Source organism: Branchiostoma belcheri, unplaced genomic scaffold, assembly GCF_001625305.1.
Source record: "Branchiostoma belcheri isolate BF01 breed outbred unplaced genomic scaffold, Haploidv18h27 scaffold47, whole genome shotgun sequence".
In the NCBI taxonomy this organism is placed as follows: Eukaryota; Metazoa; Chordata; class Leptocardii; order Amphioxiformes; family Branchiostomatidae; genus Branchiostoma; species Branchiostoma belcheri.
This window is the reverse complement of record NW_017804098.1, coordinates 581,820-607,538: the sequence shown is the minus strand read 5'-3', so window position 1 is coordinate 607,538 and position 25,719 is coordinate 581,820. Positions and strand designations below refer to the sequence as shown.

At 40.6% G+C, this 25,719-nt stretch overlaps 3 protein-coding genes across 6 annotated transcripts; 2 read left to right on the top strand and 1 right to left on the bottom strand.

Annotated features, from left to right (window-relative positions):
* Nucleotides 1-3: 3 nt before the first annotated feature.
* LOC109479239 (FERM domain-containing protein 8-like) lies at nucleotides 4-15,499 on the bottom strand. Of its 4 annotated transcripts, none has more exons than XM_019781166.1 (12): nucleotides 15,417-15,499; nucleotides 15,063-15,194; nucleotides 12,103-12,303; nucleotides 11,682-11,849; nucleotides 9,270-9,371; nucleotides 4,340-4,398; nucleotides 3,845-4,011; nucleotides 3,327-3,639; nucleotides 2,974-3,129; nucleotides 2,697-2,767; nucleotides 2,392-2,489; nucleotides 4-2,261 (listed from the first exon to the last, which is right to left on the bottom strand). In XM_019781166.1, the coding sequence occupies exons 3-12, from the start codon at nucleotides 12,281-12,283 to the stop codon at nucleotides 2,143-2,145; spliced, it is 1,434 nt and encodes a 477-aa protein (XP_019636725.1). In that variant the 5' UTR covers nucleotides 12,284-12,303; nucleotides 15,063-15,194; nucleotides 15,417-15,499; the 3' UTR covers nucleotides 4-2,142. The 4 variants fall into 4 exon arrangements, with proteins under 4 accessions (XP_019636725.1, XP_019636726.1, XP_019636727.1 ...); XM_019781167.1 differs by having other exon boundaries at nucleotides 12,103-12,300; XM_019781168.1 differs by lacking the exon at nucleotides 15,417-15,499 and having other exon boundaries at nucleotides 12,103-12,300; nucleotides 14,868-15,074.
* Nucleotides 15,422-19,471, top strand: LOC109479243 (SAYSvFN domain-containing protein 1-like). The gene is made up of 3 exons (XM_019781173.1): nucleotides 15,422-15,580; nucleotides 16,895-17,284; nucleotides 19,103-19,471. The coding sequence occupies exons 1-2, from the start codon at nucleotides 15,452-15,454 to the stop codon at nucleotides 17,222-17,224; spliced, it is 459 nt and encodes a 152-aa protein (XP_019636732.1). The 5' UTR covers nucleotides 15,422-15,451; the 3' UTR covers nucleotides 17,225-17,284; nucleotides 19,103-19,471.
* Nucleotides 19,472-19,832: 361 nt separating this feature from the next.
* Nucleotides 19,833-25,181, top strand: LOC109479233 (protein SMG9-like). Its single transcript, XM_019781161.1, has 12 exons — nucleotides 19,833-20,090; nucleotides 20,228-20,317; nucleotides 20,523-20,657; nucleotides 20,959-21,070; nucleotides 21,557-21,648; nucleotides 21,817-21,929; nucleotides 22,097-22,208; nucleotides 22,595-22,776; nucleotides 23,377-23,586; nucleotides 23,787-23,920; nucleotides 24,215-24,353; nucleotides 24,600-25,181. The coding sequence occupies exons 1-12, from the start codon at nucleotides 19,974-19,976 to the stop codon at nucleotides 24,676-24,678; spliced, it is 1,515 nt and encodes a 504-aa protein (XP_019636720.1). The 5' UTR covers nucleotides 19,833-19,973; the 3' UTR covers nucleotides 24,679-25,181.
* The last annotated feature ends 538 nt before the right edge of the window (nucleotides 25,182-25,719 follow it).

The window sequence follows — 25,719 nt, the reverse complement described above, 5'->3', positions numbered from 1 at the left end:
ATCTAGTCTCTTTGCTTGTTTTATTGTCCATGTATACTTAATATTACCTTAGAAGAAATAAAATGGTACACATCTATATAGTGATCTATTTTAATTGTACCTTTGAGACAAATAGTGCTTTTAATAACTTGTATGATTCAAATTCTAAGTCATCAGTGCTGAAAGGCTAAATCATTACCTGGAAAGGTAGAAAATCTTACAAAAATGGATCAAGAATTGACAACAAATTCAAATCATGCCTGAAGGCATAACTGAGCAGTGAGTTTTGTATATACTGATAGGCTGACATTTAATTTCTTAACCTGTTCTCAAAGATACATTTTGTACAGCTCAATACTATTTACAACCCAATTATTGCTTACAGCACTGTAGAGCATTTGAATAGTAACATGTTCTGCCTTTGCAATCCTAGACAAAACCACAATGACCCACATTTCTGTATGGTCATTACACCATTACAATGATCAAACTTCACATACACCATATCAAGCTTGTCTTTCTGTTTGAAACATGGCCTCAAATGCATTTGGTCGACAACATTGCCCATAACATGCACTAGTTTCTTTTTGAGACCACACCCCTTTTGCTCCCTCCCACCACTATTAAATATAAAACCTGGAAACAAAATACTTGTACCAGTGACTGATGATGTTAATATGTAGTTTCTCAGTACATGCAGAGAATATTACAGTCAATCCACCATTTCAATTTATGACTAATTTCTGTTAGTATACAAGGCAAGGGGAAGAATAACTTCAAGCTCCTGAACAGTGGCAGTGTACTGAGACTTCTGATTGTGTGTACAGAAATCACAAAGCAGCACCTATTCATAAATTCTAAACAACTAAATGCCCCATGGGGCTAAAAGTTAAACATTTAGGGCAGTTTGCTGACTGCAAACAAAATACAAACTAAAGGCAATATGTAAAACTTTCATTGCAACATGAAAAAAATGGCAGTGACTCTTTACGTGTACACTTGTTAGATGTACTCAACATGTAGCCATACATAATATCTATTCAGTTGAATAGTCTTACTTGTGAGGATAATTTTCTTGCACTCATAAAAAACAGTGTTGAATCAAATGTAAAAGAAATAAAAAATCTATGACTAACACATGATAATCATTGATTTATCTTACAGCAAGACACCAGAAGGCTCCAGACATCTTCTGTGGGCATGTTTGAATATTCGAAAGTGAGATATTGGAAAGGTAATGTAGTACCAATAATCATTGATTAATGTGTATGTAGAGACTTCAAGGCTATAGTGATAAGATTTTTCAATTGAAGTCAGGCATCAATAAGAATGTGATTTAAGTACATGTACATACTACATGAATTAACATTGGCTTCACTTTCCAAGTCTATCGCAAGTCTATTTCCAAGACAATCCAGTATTATCTACTGGCCCATTCACTTTGTACATTTAACCTCAGCATTTTTGCTATATACTTTCCATTCTGTACATTCTAAAAGCCTTCACTCAAAATTACAAGTTCCCTGTTGCCAATCACATTCAATATTTACAAAAACATCAAAACTTCTATGTACAATTTGAAGATCTTGATTATGGATTCCTGACTATTATGTTCCTTAAGTCTCAAATTTTTGTTTTCCTAATTTTCTTTTAATTCTAGCTTTTTGTCTCGACCACATGCTCGGTATGTAACTCTAAACCATCAGCTACTGTTTATTTTTCAAATATATGATTTGTAGTTTCAGCTGCTCTTTGCTTTCTCCATCATCATCATCACATATTTCACTGTTACATTAATTCATAATTCTAACCATCATTTCACAATTCTGTGAACTGAACTGGAGTTAGAGAAAAGACAAATAGAGCTAAATGCCTGGTATTCTTATACTAGCAGTGCTACAAATCAGCATACTTGAGTACCATTGGCAAAAAAACTCACTAATCTGTCTTTGAATAGTGGGACCTTTCCATGAAAAGTCCACACTTTCTTATGATTCTCTAGAGCTGGTTCAAAACCAGAACCTCAACAGGCTTTCTGTCAGGTCATTATCAGCTCTGTAGCTGGTTACATGACTCTCAGCCTTGAAAAAACATCAAGAGCATCAGCAATGGTAAGTACCCAACAGTGACTACTGTGGCTCCATGCCGGTAGAGTGAGGTGTTCTAATGCCGGACCGTGTGAGGCATGTCCCTGCTGGGGTGGTGGTACTTGGATGGCCGTCTGAACGGGTTACTGAGAGAGAACTGCCTCTTCACTGCAGCTGAGCTGGTGATCCTTTCTCCTGTGGAAGACAAAGCTTACTGTTAATCTCTTAGTGCAAGGAAAGTAAATCAGTGTTTGAGGTGTGTAAATCAGAAGGATGTGCTGTAGATTACATTGACTGGGGAGAAAGTGACGGCAGTACAAGTTACCTTCATCATTGAATGTAGAGAGGCTGAGTCGGTCAAATCTGTTTGTCAGGGATGGCTTCACACTGACCTGTCGGCTCATCAGCTGGGAGGGTAGAGCTCTACATGTGGCAGGAACAGCACAAGTATATTAGTCAAGACTGCACTGAACATCTTTACCATTTTAAATTAGGAAATATGAAATTGCAACCAATGGCAACAGTTTAAGACAGTACATATATTAATTTTCAATCTTTTTGCCTTTTCATCTCACTGACTTGTATAGACAGTTTAGGAAGTACAAAAACAACACATCTATGATGGCTTACCCTGAAGTGTTGATGTCTCGCCTGTTGAGATCCTCCACACAAACGTCTATCATGGCATCCATCATCACAGCCTGTAGGAAGAAAGAAAGATGCTTATACTGTACATGTATTTCAAATACAGAGAATAGAGATCTACACTCTACCAATGCTAGTAAATGACTTTTTGCAGAGCACGAAACAGAATAATGAATGTTAAGAAAGATAAAAGAAATGTTATCTTGGCATGATGTATTTCAAATCCAAATTCTTATCTTGAGGTACTCTTTACACCATGTACCTGTTTGGAGAAGATCTGCAGGAGTTTGTTGACCTTCTTGTTGTCTTCTTCAGCATCAAACTCCAGCCACAGACAGGGGAAGCCATTAGGCCGGTCCACAGATGGCTCTGTGTACTCCCATGACAGCTCATCGTATGCAAGGCCTAGCAGAATGGCCTGGATATGGAAATAGTATAACAATTAACAACATGTACTGACAAAAATTCAATCAAATGATAAGTGTACAAGGATAGTATAGAAATACATTTCTAGCCACAGAAAACCAAAGAACAAGGTTGTCACTTAACAACCACTGACAACCAAGAAATGAACATGTGATGTTCAGTACCTGTCTACTAAAAAGAATAATATACCTTCTTCTCCAAGTCCACAATGTGCACCATCTCCCTGTTGACAGCTACATGGACGGGTCTGTCTGGCATCTCCCTCATGATCATGCTGTTACAGGGTCGCTCAATCTGTCCCTTAAAGAACACACTGCCGTAGTACGGCAGCTCCCAGCACTTCTGCAGGAACTCCACCTTGTGGTCGGTGATGTGCGTGGCCTCCGACACGTGCTGGTACCTCTCCAGGAGCTTCTGCTCATTCATGGCGCGTGGGGAACGTCCGGGGAAGGACCAGCGGTTCTTACACATGTGGCCAGGAAGGAATTCTGATATCTTATCCCTGCAAAAGGAAGTCAACAAATATTAAAGTTTAGTTTTGATGACGTGTACATACATGATAAATACATACTAAGCCAGTCCTTCCATTCTCAATTTGGAAACACGTATCCTTTGTATATAATGTACTAAGACTTCACCCATACAACTAAAGCAGACCACAGTGACAGTCATCTGCAAGGACTCTAATTTAATGAAGGAAAACTCACTTGAAGAAACCAGGCTGGTGGATGTTGGGGTCGAACTTGCCATGTTCAATAAAGGACAGGAGAGCTCCAAAGTAGTAGACATCATTCTCTGGTACAGGGTACCGTCCCTCCAGGATGTTGTACTTTGCCTCATCAAACAGCCGATGGAGGATGGCAGGATCTGTTATCTACAGGTCATGGGCAGAATGACACATCATTTTCAAGTATCACATAAAATTGGTACATGTATGAAAACATGCGTGGCTTTCATCAATGCGCATATTTTTACAGTTAGCACTGAGTCATTTTCCAGGGTGCAGATAAAGTACATGTATAAGCCTTTGACAGTCAGTCAAGATGTCATGATATCTTTATAGAAATGTACTGTCAAGATACTAAATATTGATTAAAAGCTGGTGTAAGAATTTATCTATTATGGTAACCTTGTTTGTTCCACAATCAAAATACAATGTGACATGTAATGATGTATTACAAAAAGAAATTTACAAGGCTTACCCTCTTTTCTTCTTTCACTGACAGGAAGCAGTTTCTCTGGTAGCACAGGATGGGTTCCTCTGTGGAAACACAGGGACAAATACGGTAAGATACAGTCATGCAAATAGAACTATGCTATTATCTTATTTCCAAAGGTCACTCTTCTTTAAAAAAATGGGCCGAAAAGTATATACTCAGGAACTTCCTTGTTGGTAAATCAAGAAAAAAACATGTTATATTGAATGATAAACAATGTTATGATTTTTAAAACCAAGTAATTGCTATCTATCTGTTGGTAACACATAGTTTGACAATTGACAAATTCAAGTGTACACTCCACCTGCCAAGAATTTATAACACATTGGCAGACAGATCATGTAAATTTATCTGCATAGTCTAATCTTTGTGGCTTGTGTAGATTGGGCAGGAAGCGGTACTGACATGTTAAGATTGTATCTACACAGTGTCTGGCAGTTTCAGGCGCTCAGCCCATTTCTCACTGCCCAGCCCACAGCGTTATCAATATTTAGACCACTTAACATATTTTACCTGTCACTCGCCAAGGTGAACAATCAAACAGTGCTGCCACCTTTTATTTAGTATACCAGGCGACTCTTTTGGAGATAACCATTCAGATAACAAGGCCTAAATCCCCTTTGTATTATCACTACTAGTATATGAATACGTACTAGTGCATAGTCAGCTGATATCTTGTCTCATTGACTGAGAACGTTTCTGAGAAAAACATATGGGTAGATGCATACTTCCGTCAAGTTCGGTGCCATTGTGGTAAGCAGGAAGGCCTTAGGTTGTTTCTTACAGTGTTCGACACCTACCATTCTCACCCCAACAGTAAAGGTCATGTACCATTGAAGCTAGTGGTAAGTTATTCAATCCCGTGGTTTCTTGGAAGTGCTCATGGTGTTTACACCTGCATGGGAAACCTTTGTGATTGAATTAGAAGCTATAGTGTTGAGGCACACAGACCTTTGGTGACCTGTCCTACTGTACACACTTTGAAAAGTGTCAATATCTATCTGTCGTCAGATCCAACATCAATTATTGTTTTGGTTTCTTCTGACATCTTCCACTCATCAGGTGGCAGATTGAAACATCATACATTCATGAGCAAATTTCAAAGGGATTGATTTCCCTAACCCATGCCTAATAAGGCTGTCTCCTACCCACTTCTCTCCTCCCAGCATGAACTTCTGAAGACATACCATTTGATAGAAGTTCCATGATGTAATAAATATTTTATTTAACAGCTGATTTCATTACAATTGATCCTGGTAAACTGGATCAATTTCGGAGGTATGTACGTAACGCAGACTTAACATAAGGCATTCCCATCCATTATTCATTCTCAATACAGCAAAGTTGGGGCTTATGTAGTATGAGAAAATAATCTTGCCTAGTTCTCTACTGTACAATCCCAGGCAGTCTGGCTGGTTAACAAGCCACAAGCTGTGTCTGTGATACAGACAATGTGGCCACTGGCCAGGTTTTACCTTAATAAAAGAAGAAAGGGACAAAACAAAGAACTTGCAATCTTCTCTAGGGTCTTTGAATCATGGACATCTAAATTTCAACTTGGCTGGCTAGGTGATGTCCCTCCCTGGTAATGTCATCAGCATTCTACTGAGCATGTGTTTGCTTTCAAGCAGAATTTCTAGTTGAGAGGTACCTTCAGTTGATATATTGATCCTGACCAAAGTTAAAGTCAATGCTGTTGTACCTCCACCCACAGGAATTCCAGTCTGGCAATGTTTCTAAATGGTCTTTAAAATGAGCTTTTCATTATTGCACTTGGCACTGTGTAGCGACTGCCTGCATGTTTTGGCTCAGTGCCAACTCTTGGCCTTGTGGTGTATGATTCATTCTGACGTCACCAATCTCACCACCGTGACTGGTTTGCATGCGTCCTTCCTTACTTTTTGGATTGTTCTATAATTGAACATTTTGGATGAAATTTGAGACAAAGGAGGTGTACAAACATTTGAAAAATGATGAGTACATGATACCAACGAAAGAACAGTATTGGAAGTGGAGGGGAAGTGGAGTGAGCTAATTTGTAACTGGACTCTAAAGTGTACTTGATGTGTTTGAAGCATGTACAGGGATTAGAAGGGTATTAAGCTGAATTTAACCGTGTTGACCTTCTACATCAGTGATATAATTTCCTTTGTAACCCTTTGGACATGCTACAAATGACTGTGAACATATTAATTTAATTGTACTAAATCTGGAAATTGCTAGGAACAGCTGATATATCCCTTTCTGTGGATATTCTATGATCTGACAAGTAAGTAAGGCAGTCATTAATGTCCTCCAAGGAAATGTTATCATCAAATCAATTGTGGCCTTTTACTTTAGCCAGGTAATACAACTGGCCTCCTTGTATGAATCAGAGGTGCTTGGTCAAGGTATACAAACACTTCTGTCACAATGACTATCACGCTTCCAATTCCTAAAAATAGTCTGTCAACGCAATCTTAGGTGTGGCATCTACAGAACTCAGATGTCGGTTGATAAACACATACCAATTGTTACGTGATGTCTATCTATTTTAACAACTACCTGTCAGAATAGATAGATGTCTCTACCTCAGTTGATATGTGTTAAGAGTAGCTGCTGCTAGTTCTTGCTGGTTAAAAGTTCCATCTAGTGTTCCAAAGTTACATGTACCACATGAATAGATGTACATTAGCTGTATGTATATGTGAAGTTCGTGACAAATGCACCATTTTTTGTGAAGGAGGGGCTGTGTTTATAAGCGGAATAAGTCAGAGACTGGCGTATGTATGACTCACAGGGGCTATTCTACCTTCACAATCAGTTCTTTCAACCGTAGAATGAAGACTGCAGACCGTCGACCTTTAGGGTCAGTGAACCCATTTATACCATTGTCAACATAAACCTGCTCTCCACACCTTTGTGTTTGCTCTGCACTGAGAACAATATGGTTTACCCAATGGGGCAAAATGAGTGGGATGGGCATGGCTTGACAAATACACACCTTATGTCTACATCTGTGTAATTATAGCCTTCTATTAACCATTTCTTCTTACTTGATTGCTGTCGAACTGTGACATTTCACAGGAGGAAGTTAAACCCGAACATCACCACCATTAACAGCTTTTCCTAGAAGACTGACATTGTGTAAATGTACTCTCAGGATAAAGGGCAGGCACGTAGGTGGGTTGGGTCATAAGTGTAGGTTACAGCTAGTAATCATTATTGTCATGTGGGCTCAGATAATAAGCGGACACAATGGAAAGCTGTCAATTTAGACTTGGAGGAAGAAATCTTTTTCTTTGAGCTGGGGATTAACAGCTGAGTTTTCTACTGAAGTTGGCAAGAGTTTGTAGGCTTTAATTCTTTTTTTTACTTCAAAATCAAATAAAATGGTTCTGTGCATCTAACTCATCACAGGTTATCAATCTTGACATATGGCATGATAAATGGTTGAGTGGGCAGATATGGTAATAACTATCTGTTTTTGTCAGGTACGCAGTGTGCCATAGCAACAGGAAAATGATTTCATATCTAGGGTATTGCTTTATAAATTTTGTAACAACATCTCAGATATGGACACGTATCAGTTTTGGAGAACGAGTTCTAAAAATGCAGATCCAAAAATATAATTTCTGCTCATAAACTACAAAAATTTATCATCTCTAGCAAATAACAGCAAACAATTTCTAACTGCCATCAAGATATGAGCAGAAACTGATGCAACTGCAAGAATAAAGTAAACTGGTAGCTTTCATTCCAATCTTAGGAGCCCGCCCACCCACCAAATTACATTAAGCCTGACTCTCTCTGCTCCTAAGAGGAACAGATTGCTCCATCCATCTTCATGGTTACTCACAATTACCCTCACCCCACCCACTCTTTCATTCATTTATGGTGAAGTAGGCAAGATTTTATTAACTCCAGACACTGGACCATGACTGGAGAGAAATGTATTACCAAGCCTGGGTGACTAATGGAGTCGCAGTAATTACATTTTACTTGAAGAATAGCAGTAACTACTCCTTTGGACCCATTCCACTGTCAAGGTAAAAGAAATATTGAAGTCCAATTTCCCATGGAAGTACAGGTAGTCAGCTTTATGCCTTATGACTGGAATTTTTCACATCAGCTGCATTAATGTATGGATTTGCATGAAGAAAAAAGATGCTTCAAATGAAGTCTCTTTACCTTAATGGTTGGGGTTTTATACTTCAGGTGGTGAAAGAATAGCCTGGGTACCAGGATTTTCAGTTCTAATTTCACTCCGCAACACTCGAAAAAATCATGCCAGCAGTCCCAGACATGATTTTTTCGAGCATTGCTGAGCGAAAGTCCAAATGGTACCCAGGCTAGTGAAAGAAGATACCACTGAATGTGCCACCATGTCTTCTGTTTCCTAATAAAGAGTTTACTCTATCATCTTGACTCAATCAAGTAACGGTAATCTTGTGTACAATGTGTACGTGACTTTAGACTGGCCTTGGTCGCCCTCCTGGGGGGCATTTTTAAAGGCCACATTTCTATACAGCTGGCACAGCAGGGGAAAAACACACATGGGGGGGGAGTAAAGTACATAGGATTATCATTCTAGACTCAACACAAAAACTTGAACCAGTTGTTTTGACAAACCCATTTACTATTTCTTTGTCTGTTGGAGAAGGAAGTGTTGTGGGTTGAAGACAAAAGGATGAATACATCCTGTAAACATTCACTACTCCCTTCCTTTCCCACAAGTATTTTCTTCCTACTGTAGGTCATAGTTTGCCAACAAAGTCTACATCACATACTAAAAACATTTTCATACAGGTGCACATCCATGTCTGGCCCTGTTGGCCACTCGACTGCACTTTTCCACAATAATCCTTCAAATGTAACAAATGTACTAAATGCTGCAGAATTAATTCCAGGGTGACGGACATGTGAAGGTTCCTACCTTTCTCAATGTCCTCTGGTTTAGCACCTGTGAACTTGGTGAGAAGCTGATACCATTGTTTGCACAGCTTGTAGGGCTTGTGATGAGGCTTCAACTGCAATTCTGCAAGGAAAAACAAGTCAATACTGGATGTCAGTCAAAGGTGGATACTACATGAAAATGTATCTGTATTGACCTTCTGCCTGATGAAAAATTAGCCCATATAATCCCTTACAGGTGAATTAATTAAGCAGGAAAAAAGGATTTCTCCCTAAATCCTGTTACAAGTAGTGCATAACTTCTTTTTTTTACAGAAGCATATAGCATCTCAGTTTCCTGTGGTGGAAGTGGTAGACAGCAGCAAAATGGGTATCTGTTCCCAATACCTACACTTCTATATTTACCCCATACTAATGAAAAGTAGGGACACTGTATATATCAGATATTTACTGATGCATGTAAATGTTGGCATGGTGCCTGTCACGAGTACATGTTCATGACCTAAGGAGTGGTAACCTGAAACATCCTGTGTAGCAGGAACCAAGGGTTCCAGGCATTGTATGGATCTGGAAAAATGCCAAACATCACTATCTACTGTCCTTATTCCTAGGACTGTTGGCTCACTGCCAGGAAGGTATTGTTAAAAAAAAATGTTTGAGGGACATTCTAATTCCACATGTCACTTAACACTCATTTCAAGCTTTCTTTACCATACTAAATACGGTACAGATGTAAATTTAAATAAAAAACACTCATATGCAAAATTAAGGCCATTGAACATTCATATGGGGTAGGAACACACACATACATGGGAGACAACATAACTCAGGCAGTAGCAACTATGTTCATGATCAGTTCCCATCCTGACATGTTTGCACATGAAGACAAGATGCCAGGCCACACATGTATAGAGTTGATTAACCTGCGGCTCTGACAGGCCATGCTTGCATCACTGTAATCCTACGCTGATTTCCACTCTATATTAATGAGGAGACTGTATGAAATGGAGGCAATTTTCATGACATCATCTTTTTGGGGATTGCATTGGGCATAGCCAATAATGTCTTTGTTTGCTACTCCCCTTGACGTCTGCTACAGTATTAGGAGATAGATGTAAGATGGCAAGGTTATGGAATATCAAGAGGCAGCTCATGAATTTGTGCATGTCCAAACTTATGTAAAGATGAAAACTGAAGGGACATTTTTCAAAGGGACCAAGGTCAACATGTATGATAGACTGAGTAGATCTAATGGCCAGGGTTCTGGCTGATTCTGGGCTGACTTGTGATCGATGGATGTTGGTTTAACTCCATCTCGGCTTGGAAGATTGCTTGGTGATGCCAGCTTACAAAATCAATATCATGGTGGGCACACTCAGAGAAAATATGTACTTAGAACAGAATGACAAATTGCTGCGGTTTTCCATATGGCTGGTGTAAGGGGCAAGCCCTTTATCCCAAGTCTTTAATATCATTACTGGAGAGCCAATTTGGCGACTAGATGAAGTCAAGAGATTTACTGGGAACCAATTCCAATGCTCTTATACCATCCTGGAAGTTTATAGTCATGACTTATATTTCTGCACTCCTTCAGAGTTTTGAACCATAAAAAATCAATCTCCTCGCGACTCATAAGCCAGTGAACTAGCCTCATGGGAACTAGATAACATTACTGCTTTATTGGAAATGGAATCTTTGTAGGGTTGGGTGCCAGCTCAGGATGGGAAGTGAAGCAATCTTGAGTGAGTATCTGGGTGTGGGGAGGAAGAACTGATGGTTCATTCTGATTACAGGGAAGTTAGAGGAAGCGCTGGGGGAAGTTGTGGACTCCATGTGAACAAATGTTTTGAAAACATCAGTTCAAGAAAACCACACTGGCCAACATCACAAATGTGGTGCCAAGACATACATTTGTTCTACATCCCTGTCTGGGAGTCCTACAGACAGACTATTTTGGCCTGGGGGATTACATGCCAGCATAGGAAGCTAAGAAAGTCTAGTCATTACAAAAATATCTACCGGTAGCAGGATAGTTGAAAGTAAACCTTCATAAAGACAGAAATGTGCATTGAATTCAACAACTATGAAGTACTGTATAGGCTCTGCACTGTTTATGAGGCCTGATGATGTTATGAGAAAATTAAGGGGCAATCCTTCTCCAAACAGCTGTTGTTTTGGATGCTTTCTTGATCACATTCCATAAAAGTTCCCTTGGTGGCAATCATATTTTCTGTTTTTATGCTGACCAACTGGGAAATCTATTTCTTTCCTGGCAAGTAGAAGGTGGGAGCCTGTTGTAAACAGAATGAATCTGCTTTTATTATTAGCAGGTGAGTGGGTGTTATTGGCAGAATCATTATGATGGTAACAGCTGGCAGTCATAATGGAAGACCCCTTTTATTATGAGAGGCAGGACCACAAGACCCATACTTACGCAGCAGTGGTGAGGTAAGCCACAGACAGAAGACCTCGGAGGCCTGCTGTGGGAGATCCAGGTTGCCTTGGACCAGCTTGCTCAGTTCTCCAGCTGTGGTGTGTTTGCCATTATCCAGGCAAAACTGAAGGCCACATTTGTCCATAGAGTATACACATAGCTCCAGATCTGTGCACAACAATGGGGCCAGAGGAAACCAGTAGTCAGACCTTTATCTGGAAAAACCAAGCTACAACACATACCCACATATCACTCAGTCTTACCTACAAATCTGATCTCAAGAGAGCAATACCGCAGTTTTCTTAATTAAGTTCAAATCTCACTTCAAAGCTTCTTGTTTACATCAATGCTAGAAAGTAGACACAATGGGCCAAAGGCTGATCACTGATCCTTTAACTTCTTGTTTACGGGATAAACATACTTCTGCTTGTTGGACTGATGCTGCTCTGTCGTCCCAGGTCAGACGTGGCGTATGAGCTGTCCGACTGTCGCTGCTCGATGTGAAGCCTCTGGAGCGGGATACGTTCCCGCCGAGTTGGGAGGGGGACTTCATTCCCGTTGTCTTCAGTGAGTGGCTGATTCTCAAGGTTCTGATTCGCCATCTTGAAATGTAGATTTTCTACTGAAAAAAATAAAAAAATAAAATACAGCAAAAACTGTAACAGATGCCAAGTATTCTCTTCAATCTTCTAGTTTTCTCATCTAAAGCAGACATACTGGTAGCAAAGTTACTAATTGGGCAAAACAGGTACGTAAGCATACCGGGGGTAGTATGCATACAACCAAGGAGGTTTAAACTCCATGATACAACTTGTTCCTTAATTCATAAAACAATTGGATCCCTCACTATTGAAATACTAGATTATTTAAGGAGATAGTAACACTGGCATGACGATGTAGCTATAATGCTACCAGTAATACAGTATTACATGTAGCTTATCTGTAAAGCAACATTGAAATTCAGCAGGAAGGAGCTGATCTTCAGGTACAATGTCATGGTGCCCCACACAATCAGCCGCTGACAAGGGGACAATACGCAAGTGACACATTATTCAAAGTCCAAACTCACCAATTGCGATGAATAATGGACTAACTGTCAACTACGTCAAGAGGCTAACAATTTTGTGCTACAATTCACAGACCAACAATATATGTGCTAGTTAGACGTCACAGCACCGGATATCTTACCTCTTATAGAAAATTATTCTGGTTTCCTCCAGTTTTGACCAGTTGTTGAATTTAAAAGCATGACAAGAATAAGATGTGAATGGCCTGAACTTGTTTACTCACATGCTGAGTGATAACGGACCTACTTGCTGGCACGCACGACTCTTATGTAAATACCCATGTAACTAAGACACGGGTTTGAACAATGCAGCCCACCCAAAACTGTTGACTCAAGGTCAACAAAGCGGAGAAGGACGTTGAACCGAAGGTAAAGTTTCCAAAAAGAATGACGTATGACTGACGCACCCTGATGCTAAACCTTTTGGTGAAGAGAGCTATTTCTATAAACTGGCAATGGTGGCTTTATGAATTTATAATTTATCACAGGAAAAAGAACTTAAGAAAAATAAGCAACCAAAACCAAGCATACAAGTACTAGTTTATGACAATATTCAAGTCATAAAATCAGTTTATGCACTTAATTTGGTTAATCAAACCTGGTAGTACAGTATGTATTCTAGTTGAAATTTTTGTAGTGTACCAGCATTTTGTATGACAATATCCTCTGTTCAACATGAAAAAAAAAAATCAAGACATGCCTTTAAGAAATCTACCAGGAAACTATATTGACGTCATGACGATGGTAAATGGCACCAACAGGTCCATTGTGACCTGAGAAGACTGAAACCTGATACTTTAACATTGACCACAAGGTGGTCACACTTCCTGCAAGCAAACCTTATGGCACTTACTCACGTCAAGGTTCCTACGGACAACAGTAAAATGTTTGGGTGGGCAGAACTGAGGGACCTTTAGCGGCAGTTACCGGTAACTACTGTACATATCTCGACTTTATCTCTGGTGCGATTATTGGCAAGGGGAAGCATAATATCCATTTCTATTGCCATTAGTATACTCCTTGGTATATCATATATAAAACTGGTACTATTCAGTCAGAAATCAGCAGGTACTACCTGCAACCAATCCCTGTGTACAAAAGCAATGAACATCCCATTTTTTTACAAAATGATTAACACACACTGTAATCTTCATTTGGTGTGATTATTTCCATCCCGAAAGGAGTTCCAAAATTGCATATATACGTCACTGGGCCACTCCTTCCGCTGTATTTTGGGCATGATACAAAGGAAGGTGTCTGACTCCAGTCGTCAATTTGCCTGAAGGCTTTAGTTTTAATTTTACAAAACAAAACAAAGCGATTCCCCCTAGACTCCAAGAATAACTCTAACGTAACAGAGTGACTTCATACTATCAAATAATTCATATTCCTTCAACAGAGTACAGCTACTCCCAAAATCTAATATTTCATACAACAAAGTTAACACTAAACTTAATTGTTTTGCGAAAGCTTACCAGAGAGTTTCACCTTATCTCACTTGTGGTAAGTATAGTTAGTTTTTACTGTGCTATGTACACAGGTTAGCTAAAGCTGTCATCAATGTCAAACGTCTTAAATTAACTATACCATATAACGTTACAGCGTTACAGCGGTGTAAGGGAAGTCAGTGACCATCATACAATGTCCCAAAACCGAATAACACTAACGTTATATGTACAAATATAACGTCCTTGTAAAATACATTATACTAGTAACGTTTATAATCGTTCTTGGTTTAGAACAAACGAACTACATGTACTATTATACTAACGCTAACGTTAGGTGTATCGGTTTACGCTGTTTCCAACAAGGAAGTTTCGTTATTTCAAAAATGGGCAAACGACACATCACAAATCTTCAACGACGTCTTATTCCAGAATATGAATAATTTAATTCTGGGCTATTCCCTCAAGACTATTTAAGTGAAAAATAGGTGATTTAAAACCAGCTGTCGAAGTGGCAACATAATTTCCCTCCACACAGACATCTGGTCCGTGCTGAAAATTTATGACTCACAACAAGACTCTGCTAAAACCCGTGGAATAATCTGCGATCCACATCTAGCGAATTGGTACACTAGTAACGATCAACTTTAAAACACAGAAAGCTCCATATTTTACCTGCTGTAGAGAGATCAGGCCCTATGTAGTAGTCCTACTACGGAGGCGGATTCGACTCGACAAACAGACCCCAGCAGACAGAAAATTTGTGCAGCGGATCCAGTCGAGCTGCCAACCGCCAGACCTGAGTCACACGTCTGTCACACAAACACACCTGATCCGAGAGGCACAGGAAGGGGATAATCACGGGCTTACCTTGATTGTAGTGCTAACGACCAGGCCGTCAGGTAGAGAAACCAGTTTTCTGCGAAGAATCGCGGCGGCCCGACTTCCCAGTCTCCCTGACGTGTGGTGTCCGCCCCCGCACTGCGCTGGCCTGGAACCGATCTGAATATGTAAAGTTAATATTAACCTTTCACCGGACTAGTCCAAAACATCGTTGGGGGGAACTTAATATTAAACTGTCTTAGCAATTAATAGAGCAATATTTGATACATAGATGTATTCTGAATTTATGTAAAAGAACTATTTTTTATAAATTTAGGGTCATAGAATATAGACTTTAGGATTTTCTGGGGATATCTCGATGCAAATTCGTTGCAGACTAACCTATTTTGTGTTGGACTAGTCCGCCATTCGAGAAGATGGCGACCGGAGCTGACATCCACGGGAAGTTGGCGGAGTATCGGGCAAGGAAAGCCAGAGAGTACAGGGAGGAAACACAAAAACGGAACTTCTGGGGAAATTTGGGATATGTGCAAGGGGATACACAGGTGTGTAACGTTTCGATGCCAAGTAAATTGAGGATGCTTGTGTTTGAGCAAGCATCTTGGTTTTTGAGCGATCGAGGGAACAACGTCGTCCCTTTTACTGCCACGCGTCATCGAAGTGTTTGTTTTGGTAGCTGTTAAAGTTGTCCCTGAAGTAATCAATCGATGACGCACTAAGAATTTTGATAGCTGGTCAAGAGGTTCAGTTTGACCTCATTAGTGCCGGTCTGCAGATTTCCTCAGAAATGTTTGGCTTCTAAATTTGTTGTTTTAGACGTACTCTCGTCACAATGACGTCACCACAGGAAGTAAATAACAAAACAGCGTTCGTGTAATTGTTGTCCATGTTTGGCACTGATTTGATTTATTTTCTTAATATCTTTACTCAATGACACATTTCCCAGGACAACCATCAGTTCTCCACGTCATGCACAACTTATTACTATATCAGATTTCCAGTCAGTTGCTAAAAAAAATTGTCATAATAAATTACTTTTTGTACGCAGTCAGCTTTTAAAAAGACACCCACTGCTGATTCTTAGATATCACTTGGATTACAAGGTGTGTACTAGTGGATAGATAAAATATAGGAAATGCCACACACATTTCTCATACAGATTACTAGTAGTATGTTACTCATAATAGTCATATGGAAAAAAATGATGGTCAAAAGATGCTAATCAGTATTGATGAGGAACAATGCCTATGGTACTGACTACAATACCTGCTAGGACTTGTAACTTGAGCTGATGTAGGCAGGAAGTGATGTGATGTTGTAACACACCCACCAGTAATTGTAGTCAGGAGGAAAACACCTACAATAATATTATGGTACAGAAAGTGAGGGGAGGAAGAAATTTTCCCACGATTCCAGGTAGGAAAGGGAATAATGGGACTGACGTAACATAACAATGATCTCACTAAAGTGACTGTTTTTGAGGTTACCCACAAAACTAACAAAAAAAGAAAAGGATATGATGCAGCAACTTTCACACTCACAGTTCTGTCTAGACATGACCAGCAATCAGACAAATCTGTTTAGGAAGTTGTTGTGATTATGTCATGCAAAGTTCTATAAACATATTGTAGTAGTCCAACTGTACATACAACAGCTCAGTCAATGATATTAAAAGCATGAAACTTGGTATGTTGAAGCTCCATATACTTTTCAAAGTTTCATCACCATCTGAGCAATGTTTGTGCCACTGGCCTGGACCATAGCTTAGAGTACAGTGCCGGGTAATGTTACATTGGTCATTGGTGTTGAACATCAGACAAGGCTATTTTTACACAGACAGGCTTTCCTGTTATTTCCAGGAACAGGAGGTGAACAGTAGCCGCCTGAGAGTTCCACATCAGATCTCCAGGATCCTGGCCCAGAACAACTTCCTCCTCACCAATCCAACATTCCTCAAGTTCATCCTGTGGCTCATCCTGCTGGGCTTCTTCATAGAAATGGGATTTGCAGCTGTGTATATAATTCTATCAATATTCTATGTTATGTATGTGAATATGAGGAGTGGTGACCGTGGTTCAGGGGAGCTGAGTGCATATTCTGTTTTCAACCCAAACTGTGAGAGGTTACAGGGAACACTGACTGCAGAACAGTTTGAGAGGGAACTGACATATAAGAAGCTTGATGATTGATTGTACAAATGTAAATAAGCTGATCTGATATTTAGAGGATCTTAAATCATTATGTAATTCACACTGTACCGACTCCCCTAAAAAGTTTTGGTCGCACATAAAACACTTGAAACAGGAAGCAACTGGTATCCCTAGCCTTAAACTAAGAGATAAATTAGAATCAGATAACAGAATCAAAGCAAACATACTTAACTCCCAATTTAGTTCTGTCTTTACTGAGGAAAAAGAACAACTCCCCCACCTCCCTCGTAGTACCATTCCCTCAATACCAGAATTCAGCATTAATACTAACGGAGTTATCAAACTCCTGAGTGAACTGAATCCACACAAAGCTAGTGGACCAGACGGCCTTTCAGCAAGAATTCTTAAACTAGCGGCCGTAGAGTTAGCCCCAGCCCTAACCTTAATATGTCAGAAATCTCTAGAATCAGGCCAAATCCCGTCCACTTGGCTACACGCAAACATCACTCCCATTTATAAAAAAGGTGATAGGACGAAACCTTCTAACTATCGTCCCGTCTCTCTCACTTGTGTTTGTAGTAAGGTTATGGAGCACATTATCCACTCCCAGATAATGGACCATTTTGATATGTATTCTATCTTAACTGAAAACCAACATGGTTTTAGGAAGAAACATTCGTGTGAGACTCAACTTGTCCAAACCACAAATGACTTAGCCTTTCCTTAGATTCCAAATCACAAACTGATCTAATCATAACTGATTTCGCCAAAGCCTTTGATAAGGTTCCCCATAACCGTCTTCTCTTAAAACTACATAATTACGGCATCCGAGGCAAACTCCTCCATTGGATTTCTAACTTCCTAAAAAACGTAAACAAAGGGTAGTAGTTGGGGGGGAACATTCAGACTGGGCAGAAGTAGTTTCAGGAGTACCCCAAGGCACCGTACTAGGGCCTTTATTGTTCCTAGTATACATAAATGATCTGGCCGACAACCTTAACTCTAACATCAGGCTTTTCGCCGACGACTGTGTCATTTACAGAGAAATAAATAACGACAATGACCATAACCTACTACAAGATGACATAAACATGTTAGACGCATGGCAGAGCAATTGGCAAATGGAACTACACCCTGATAAGTGCTACGTCATGCGCTACACCCATAAACGCAAAACTAAAGTATTTGACTATAAACTAGGGAGCCATACACTAGCTGAGGCTAACAATCACAAGTACCTAGGGGTTATCCTAAACAACAAACTTTCTTGGACTGAACATATCCATCATATTACTTCCAAAGCAAATAAATCATTAGGTTTTATTAAACGCAATCTCTATAGCTGTCCTAAATCAGTTAAGATGAATGCATACACTAGCTTAGTCAGACCCCACCTTGAATACGCTAGCGCTGCATGGGATCCGTACTACAAGGAACATATTCACAAGATAGAATCGGTCCAGAAAAGAGCGGCCAGATTTGTCTCTAATACCTATGATACTTATGCCAGCACTACCAAATTGGTCACAGATTTAGGGTGGGACACATTAAAGGACAGACGCACAGCAAGTAGACTCACATTACTTCAGAAAGCAAGATACTCAAAAACAGCCCTTCCGGTCAAAACCTTGTTGACGCCTATCCCGCGCCAATCACGACACTTCAACTCCAACTCATACAAACCCCTAACGTTTCACAAAGACTGCTACAAATATTCATATTTTCCACAAACTGTCAGAGATTGGAACATTTTGCCCCAAGAGATAACCGATACTGCGGAACCCACGAAGTTCAACGCTGCAGTACTACAACACCTGAGGAAGCAGCAATAACGCATCGCACAGCTCCCCTGCACGTTTTACCCCAATCTAGGGGTGTTGTGCAGTACCCGAACAAGACAAGACAAGACAAGACAAGACACTGTAGAAACATTTCAATTACAAATGTATACTCTTTGTAGCTTGACATTTACAACTACTGTATTAAAGAGATATTTTACCTTTATCTTGTAGATGTCTGTGTTTTGTTGCATACAAATTCATGGAATCACAGTATCATAGAGTTACCTTAAGATGGAAATTTTGTAGGAGCCTATGATGCTAACAAATATCTTTGTGCCGGTATATGCCAAGTTGATTGTGGAATAAAGTTTCATGGCTGTATGACTCCAAAACACATCTTTACTGTGGCTGAAAATATTATTGCAGAAAAAAAGATAATGAGGGTCGGGCAAGGTGAAGGACATTATTTTTGTCCATGTATCTTTATGCTGGACGAGGATGTTTAAGCCTTGTGTTGAACCTCCTTTTAAACCTCCTTGGTTGACCAAATAAACCTGCCAGGTGACCCAGAACTGCAGAAGCGCATTCGGTGACCAGAAATATCATTGCAGAAAGGCGGCGTAAGAATGCTGCAGTGAGTGTGCTAACCGCCAGACGCCCCCATTGATAGGTGCGAAGAATAAAAATTGGTGCAGTCCAGGAGGTGTCCGAACATTTTATCGTGATATAGTTACCACTGTTTAACATTGATTTTGCTAAAGTACAAATGAAAAAATTAGTTTAGTCTTAAAAAGATAGAAATTAATAGTTACAGTATGGCCTAATTATTTTGTACCAATTACAAGTAACCGACCAAATGTAACACCCCCCTGCATGATATTGAATTCGTCGTGCTAAAGCAACATGGCTGCCCATTCTGCGAAAATTTTAAGAGCATGGATTCATTGACGGTCTTTGCGTAAATAAGGTTACTTAATGCACGTCTGGAGCTTGTAGAGGTAATTCCGATGTCCGAGCACACAGGGAGCCAGTCTTCATCCCACGGAGGTGACCGTGGACGGCGGAGGAGCCGCAGGAGGGGCGGTGGGGGGAGGGAGGGGAGGGAGACCAGGCCAAGGAGTCGGGTAAGGAAGGCGTTGAAACCATCGTGTTACCCATCAAGAGATCGTGCTTGTCAACAGGACTATTCACATAATGTTTCGACAGGAAAATGAACATGTTGTAACAAATATAAAAATCATGTCTTAATATTGCATTCCAGGAGAAAGATAAAGACAACAGTGCCAGTGGTCCCAGTGGCAGTGGCCCTATCAAAGCTCCTATCATCTTAGCCAAACCTCACATTGAGAAGGTAAAACAATGACACATACCTTTCAGTGCGACCAGTGTTGGTGTCAATGGAGGATAAAGGCATTTTTATACATATTTTTTCAGATAACAGTTGATACTTTCCTCAAATTGTTTAAATGCAATAGAGTGTAACCTCTTGAAAAATTACTATTAACGTTAACATTGTTAAAGTAATAGTTAAGATTTAATTTTTTCATTTTTCTCAGAATCGAGACTCCAGCACCAGTGGCAGTGGTTCATCAGACAGTAAACCCATCGTCCTGATCAAACCCAGGGAGGACACCTCATCTGCCTCCTCCCAGAGTACTGGAGTCACCACGTCTGGCACAGCTGCTGCACAGGTCGGTAATGGTCTTTGGTTTACTGCTATGTCATAGTCCCCAAATCTCTGCTACTGATTTTAGCAAGTAGAGCACATTGTAGTCATAGTGGTATAGTAGGCATCCTTCCATCTCAAAAGATGATGGTAGCAATGTAGGTCTTGTGTTGTGGCAGTGTACAGCATCTAGTCTGGCTGACCAGCCCAAGGACGTTCTATGATCAGCCCTATCCTTGCATATCTTGACATTGTAGTATGGTGTGTAAAAGGTGACTACAATAACAAGATAGAAGGAGTCACATTTTCCCCTCTGCTGTTCATAGGCTGCTCCCAGTGATGGTTTCCATGGAGACCAGAGTGGGCGTGGCCAGCCCACCCAGCAGCCAACTTATCAGATCCAGCGTAACGTGTCATCTGTTGCAGCTTTCACTGAGAGTCAGTACTTATGATATGGTTTACTTGCTGCTAAGTCTTCAATGTAGGAAGGCATAGAATAGGCTTTTTGTTTGATCATCTTATGTAAAATTTCCAGATGCTTAAAATGTGTGTGTGCACATGGGTGTGCTTAAAATTGCATGTACTCTGTATGTCATTAATTATTTCCAATGCAAGAACAAGACATGACATTCTCATGCAAATGATTGTCTGATTTTAAGAACTACCCAAAGAACAAACCAATAATGTTAACAGTTTTTAACACTAAATGTTTGAGAAGCACCACCTGTATGTTGCATGATGTGTATTGTGCATTACCAAAGTAAGTCAAGTAGTGATCACTCAAGTATACTCACCAGGGGAGCTCCTTGTCAAATTTCTAACTGGTATAACTATAAGGGTCACATGTTGAACAGTTGAACTGTATCTCTACAAAGTCAACACAACATTGTGCTAAATTGCCTTCCTCTGTTCTCCCCATCCCAGGCAGCCAGACACGGCTGGCCCCTCCACCAGAGATGACCCAACCTGTCAAACTGGTGGATGACAGTCTCAACTGGTGTGACAGTGGTATAGATGTGAGTGGGAATGCTGCATTGTCTACTACTTAGCATTTTGATTCAACATCACAGTGTTGGGTTCAATATTGTTATTTGTATCTTCAGTGTTCTATGGAAATTCTATATGGCTGGCTGGTTTTTATACTTGTGATACTGGGTTCATCAGTGTCTATTGTCCATGTTTAGATGCTACTGGATCAGACAGACTTCTTGGTGGTTGGAGTGGTTGGGATGGAGGGTGTGGGCAAGTCGACCATCCTGTCACTACTGGCAGGGAACCATCCAGAACAGCCTAACAGGTACATTTCCCACATTATGAATCACTAACAAAAATAACTGATGTGAATTAGGGTACATCAGTAATAAAAAAAGGAAAAAACTGCAGTTTGATTGACATGGCATTAGAAGATGAAACTGCATTGTTGTCACTTTTAGACCCCTTTAAACACTCCAAACTTTGTTGCAGGAGCTTTGTGTTCAAACCCCAGTCAGAAGAAGCACTGGAGACAGCAGGGCACCAGACAGTGGGGGTGGACTTGTTTGTCACCCCTGAGAGGATCATCCTCATTGACACACAGGTCAGGACAGGATGACCTTTCTGGTCTTATGAACGATTGCATATGATTTTTACATTTGCTTCAAGGAAGTACAACATTTAGTCTAGTTCAATAATCTTATAAAACTCCAATTCGTAAATTCAATCTAGCAAAACATTTTGTATAAATCATGAAGGAAGATATGTGGGGCCAGGTAAAAAGGTATTGCAGTCTTGACAAGCACGATACACAAATCTAAATGGTTGTACATAGTTCAGCTAAGATGGAATTCCTTTTGTTAACTCTGTATCTGAAGTCTTGTATGTAAGGACCATGGACTGAAGCTAACATTATTAACAACTCTGGACTTGATGTAAGTGTTGTTACTGTTGTCTCTGTTTAAAAATGCATTCCCTCCCTCCCAACAGCCCATCCTGAGTGCATCAGTCCTTGACCAGCTGATCCACAATGACAGGAAGCTGCCTCCTGAGGTTGGGCTGGCAGAGAACTGGGCGGAGGTGCTGTCCCTCCAGCTGACGGCCTTCCTCATGACGGTGTGCCACGTGGTGCTGGTGGTACAGGACTGGTTCACAGATATCAACTTGTACAGGTGGGGGCTGGTGTATCTTTATGTCATTGTACATGAAATTGAAGAGGGCCTGCAAGGGGGGGTAGTGATTACGAATTACGCAAAATTTTCGCCGCCTATTACGAATTACGTTAAAGTTTCAGAGCTGATTACGACTTTACGATTTGCGGCTAATGTCGAATTACGAATTACGTTGATTTTTGCGGAGGCTGCCTACGAATTACGAAGTCTAAAACGGCCTGATTACGCCTTACGAAAAAGGGCTTGCAGGCCCCCATTGAAATGGTGAGGTGATCCTCAATCTCAAAGAGAAACTTGGATCAAATTTTATTTCCCAGCTGAGAAAAACTGGTGCAACTAATGTAAATGTTGTTTGGAAAACAAATTCAAGAACATAAATATGGGATTGCACTGACCTCTTTACCAATTACTTCTGTTTCTTTCTTGTGTGATTGCTTTATGTCCTATTCATCAGAAAACTAGAAGGAAGGGTGGGATCTCTCATTGAAAGTTGTTTTTCATGTTAAAAGCTGTTTTTGCACAAAAAATATATTCATAGTAAAAGCACATAAAGCCTGTGTAATCACACCTAACAAGTGCTCTGTTCCCCTGTGATACCAGATTCCTGCAGACAGCGGAGATGTTGAAGCCGCCCACCCCGGCTCCCAGCCATGACGCCCCCTCCTCCAGTGTGTCGGCAGACGAGCAGGGGGACTACTTCCCTGCCGTGGTGTTTGTCCAGAACAGGGCCACACGGGAGGACTTCCAGCCCAGCAGGGTCCAGGCCATGAAAACCACTGTGGACAGGCTACTGCAGCATGCTAGTATGAGGTCAGAGTCATACATGCAGTCCTTTGGTCTGAAGTCAAAATTCTAAGTTAAGCACTGGTACTTACCCCACAGGTTCTTAATGTACAAACTGTGTTTGTGTATCAGTATTAGTTGCCCAATTAAAGACCAACCAAACTTTGGACTTCAGATTATTCATGACAGTACAGAAAGCAGCCAACAGTAACATTCTTCACTTACAGATACAAGAATGCAGTGTCTATGAATCTGAATGGACTGGTGCCTGCTCGGCAAAAGAGCCCAAGTGGAGATGTTAGCCTGTTCCTGTTCCCGGACTTCCCACACAAACCAACTAAGCAGAATGGCAAGGTTGACGGTAAGTTTGCTGAGTGTGTCAATGTGTACAAGGTTTTTGATGTGCTTTTTTTGGTACAGCATTGAACAAACAATAATGCTTCCTGAGGTGTTATTACTTGGGTGACCATCAGTTATCAGACCCTATTGAACAAGTAGCTGTTTAGTGTACCAGTAGTATACAGTTCAGTTGGTAACCTAGCATATGCTTGAATTTACTGGTAGCTTTTTTCCTAGGAAGGAACAGTATTAGGTGTGTAACCATACTGGTGCTATTTTTTAAGAGACCCAACCTCTTAATCCTTGCACACCACAGGAATGACCTTGGTCCTGAACCTGGTGCCAGACTATCAGGGTCACCCCAGCCCACAGGCTCTCACGGACTCCTTCAGGAACCAGATCTTCTCTGTGCCGAGGACTCCTCTCACCCACCACTCTCTCACCGAGAAAAATTGGTAGGTCAAGAATTGTTAGATCAGGCTGATGCAAATATATCATTCTAGAAAGCACATTTCCTGCTACCGGTAGTACAGTGGAAAAGGTTGTAGCTTGGTTGAGCTGGCTTCTTCCCCAACATAATGTTGGGGATAGCCTTGTTTCCTTTCGTTGCTTTATAGTTAAATTATACATTGGTTGGTTGTCTCAACACTAGCTCTTGTACATGAAGGTTTCATGATGAACTTCTCTTCATGTTCCCCCAGGTTCCACTATGCTGCCAGGACATGGGAGGGTGTGAGGAAGTCCAACCTGATGGCCGAGTACAGCCGCCTGCTGACCTGAGGACCAGACTACTGTGAGAGGACACCAACACAGCAACAGCTAGCTCTGCCCTCCCAGGGAGCAGATGCCAGGAGGAACAACAGCTTGGCTGGCAAGCGAGAGAGAGAGAGTAGAGGGGCTGCAGAGCTGGATACGACCAACAGCTCTCACCTCCTGTACAGCCTCTTTGGGGAAATGGTGGTCAGGAAACTGGAGTTGCCTTGAGGCATAATAAGTAACACAGGTCTACCCAAGAATGGAAATGTGGAATTTGGCAAATGATGATGAATAGGCATCAGAGAATGAGACTATAACAACAGCTGAATTGTAGCTTACTTAAAAAAGCGCTGTCACACATGGCTTCTGTGGGTGAAGGTTCCAGTATGTTGTCTTTAAGAAAGTCATTTGTAGTAAATTGGCTACATTGATATCCATATGTTATGCTCAATATGCAAGATGTATGATGTTGTAACTGTGCAGTGTACTGGTACCAGTAGGAAGATGTTGAACAGCATCCAAACTGATGCAGCGATTTTGCAATCAGCAGGAGCAAAATTTTCACTGTATGAATGAAAACTAAGCAGATGGTGGGAGGTAAAATCGTAACTTCCTTGGGGATTACCATAGTCCATGTCTGACATCTTATCTTGTGAGGAGACTGGGGATAAATAACAGACAGCTAGGATCTAGTTTTGCTATATTTGGCCACTGCATCCAAATTGCTTCAGGATATCAGCAGGCACTGCAATCTTAGTCAAGTAGTCAACAACCAACCAAGAAAAAAAACACCAGAAGCAACTCTCTTATCAAGAACTTTATTTCTTGATTCCATTTGATATGAAGATATATTGTTAATTATTATTAGATGTGTTGGTTGACATTGATCACTTTTGTCATGCACTGACATAAACTAACTGGAGGAATATTGCCTCTGCACAATACAGGTATGACTTATATAACTACAATCTGCTTTTCATTTGGAATGTCGACTCAAATTAACAGTATAGCAAAGTTCTTCTGTTAAAAGCAAGTTGAATCCCAAGATGTAAAAATGTGTCCCAG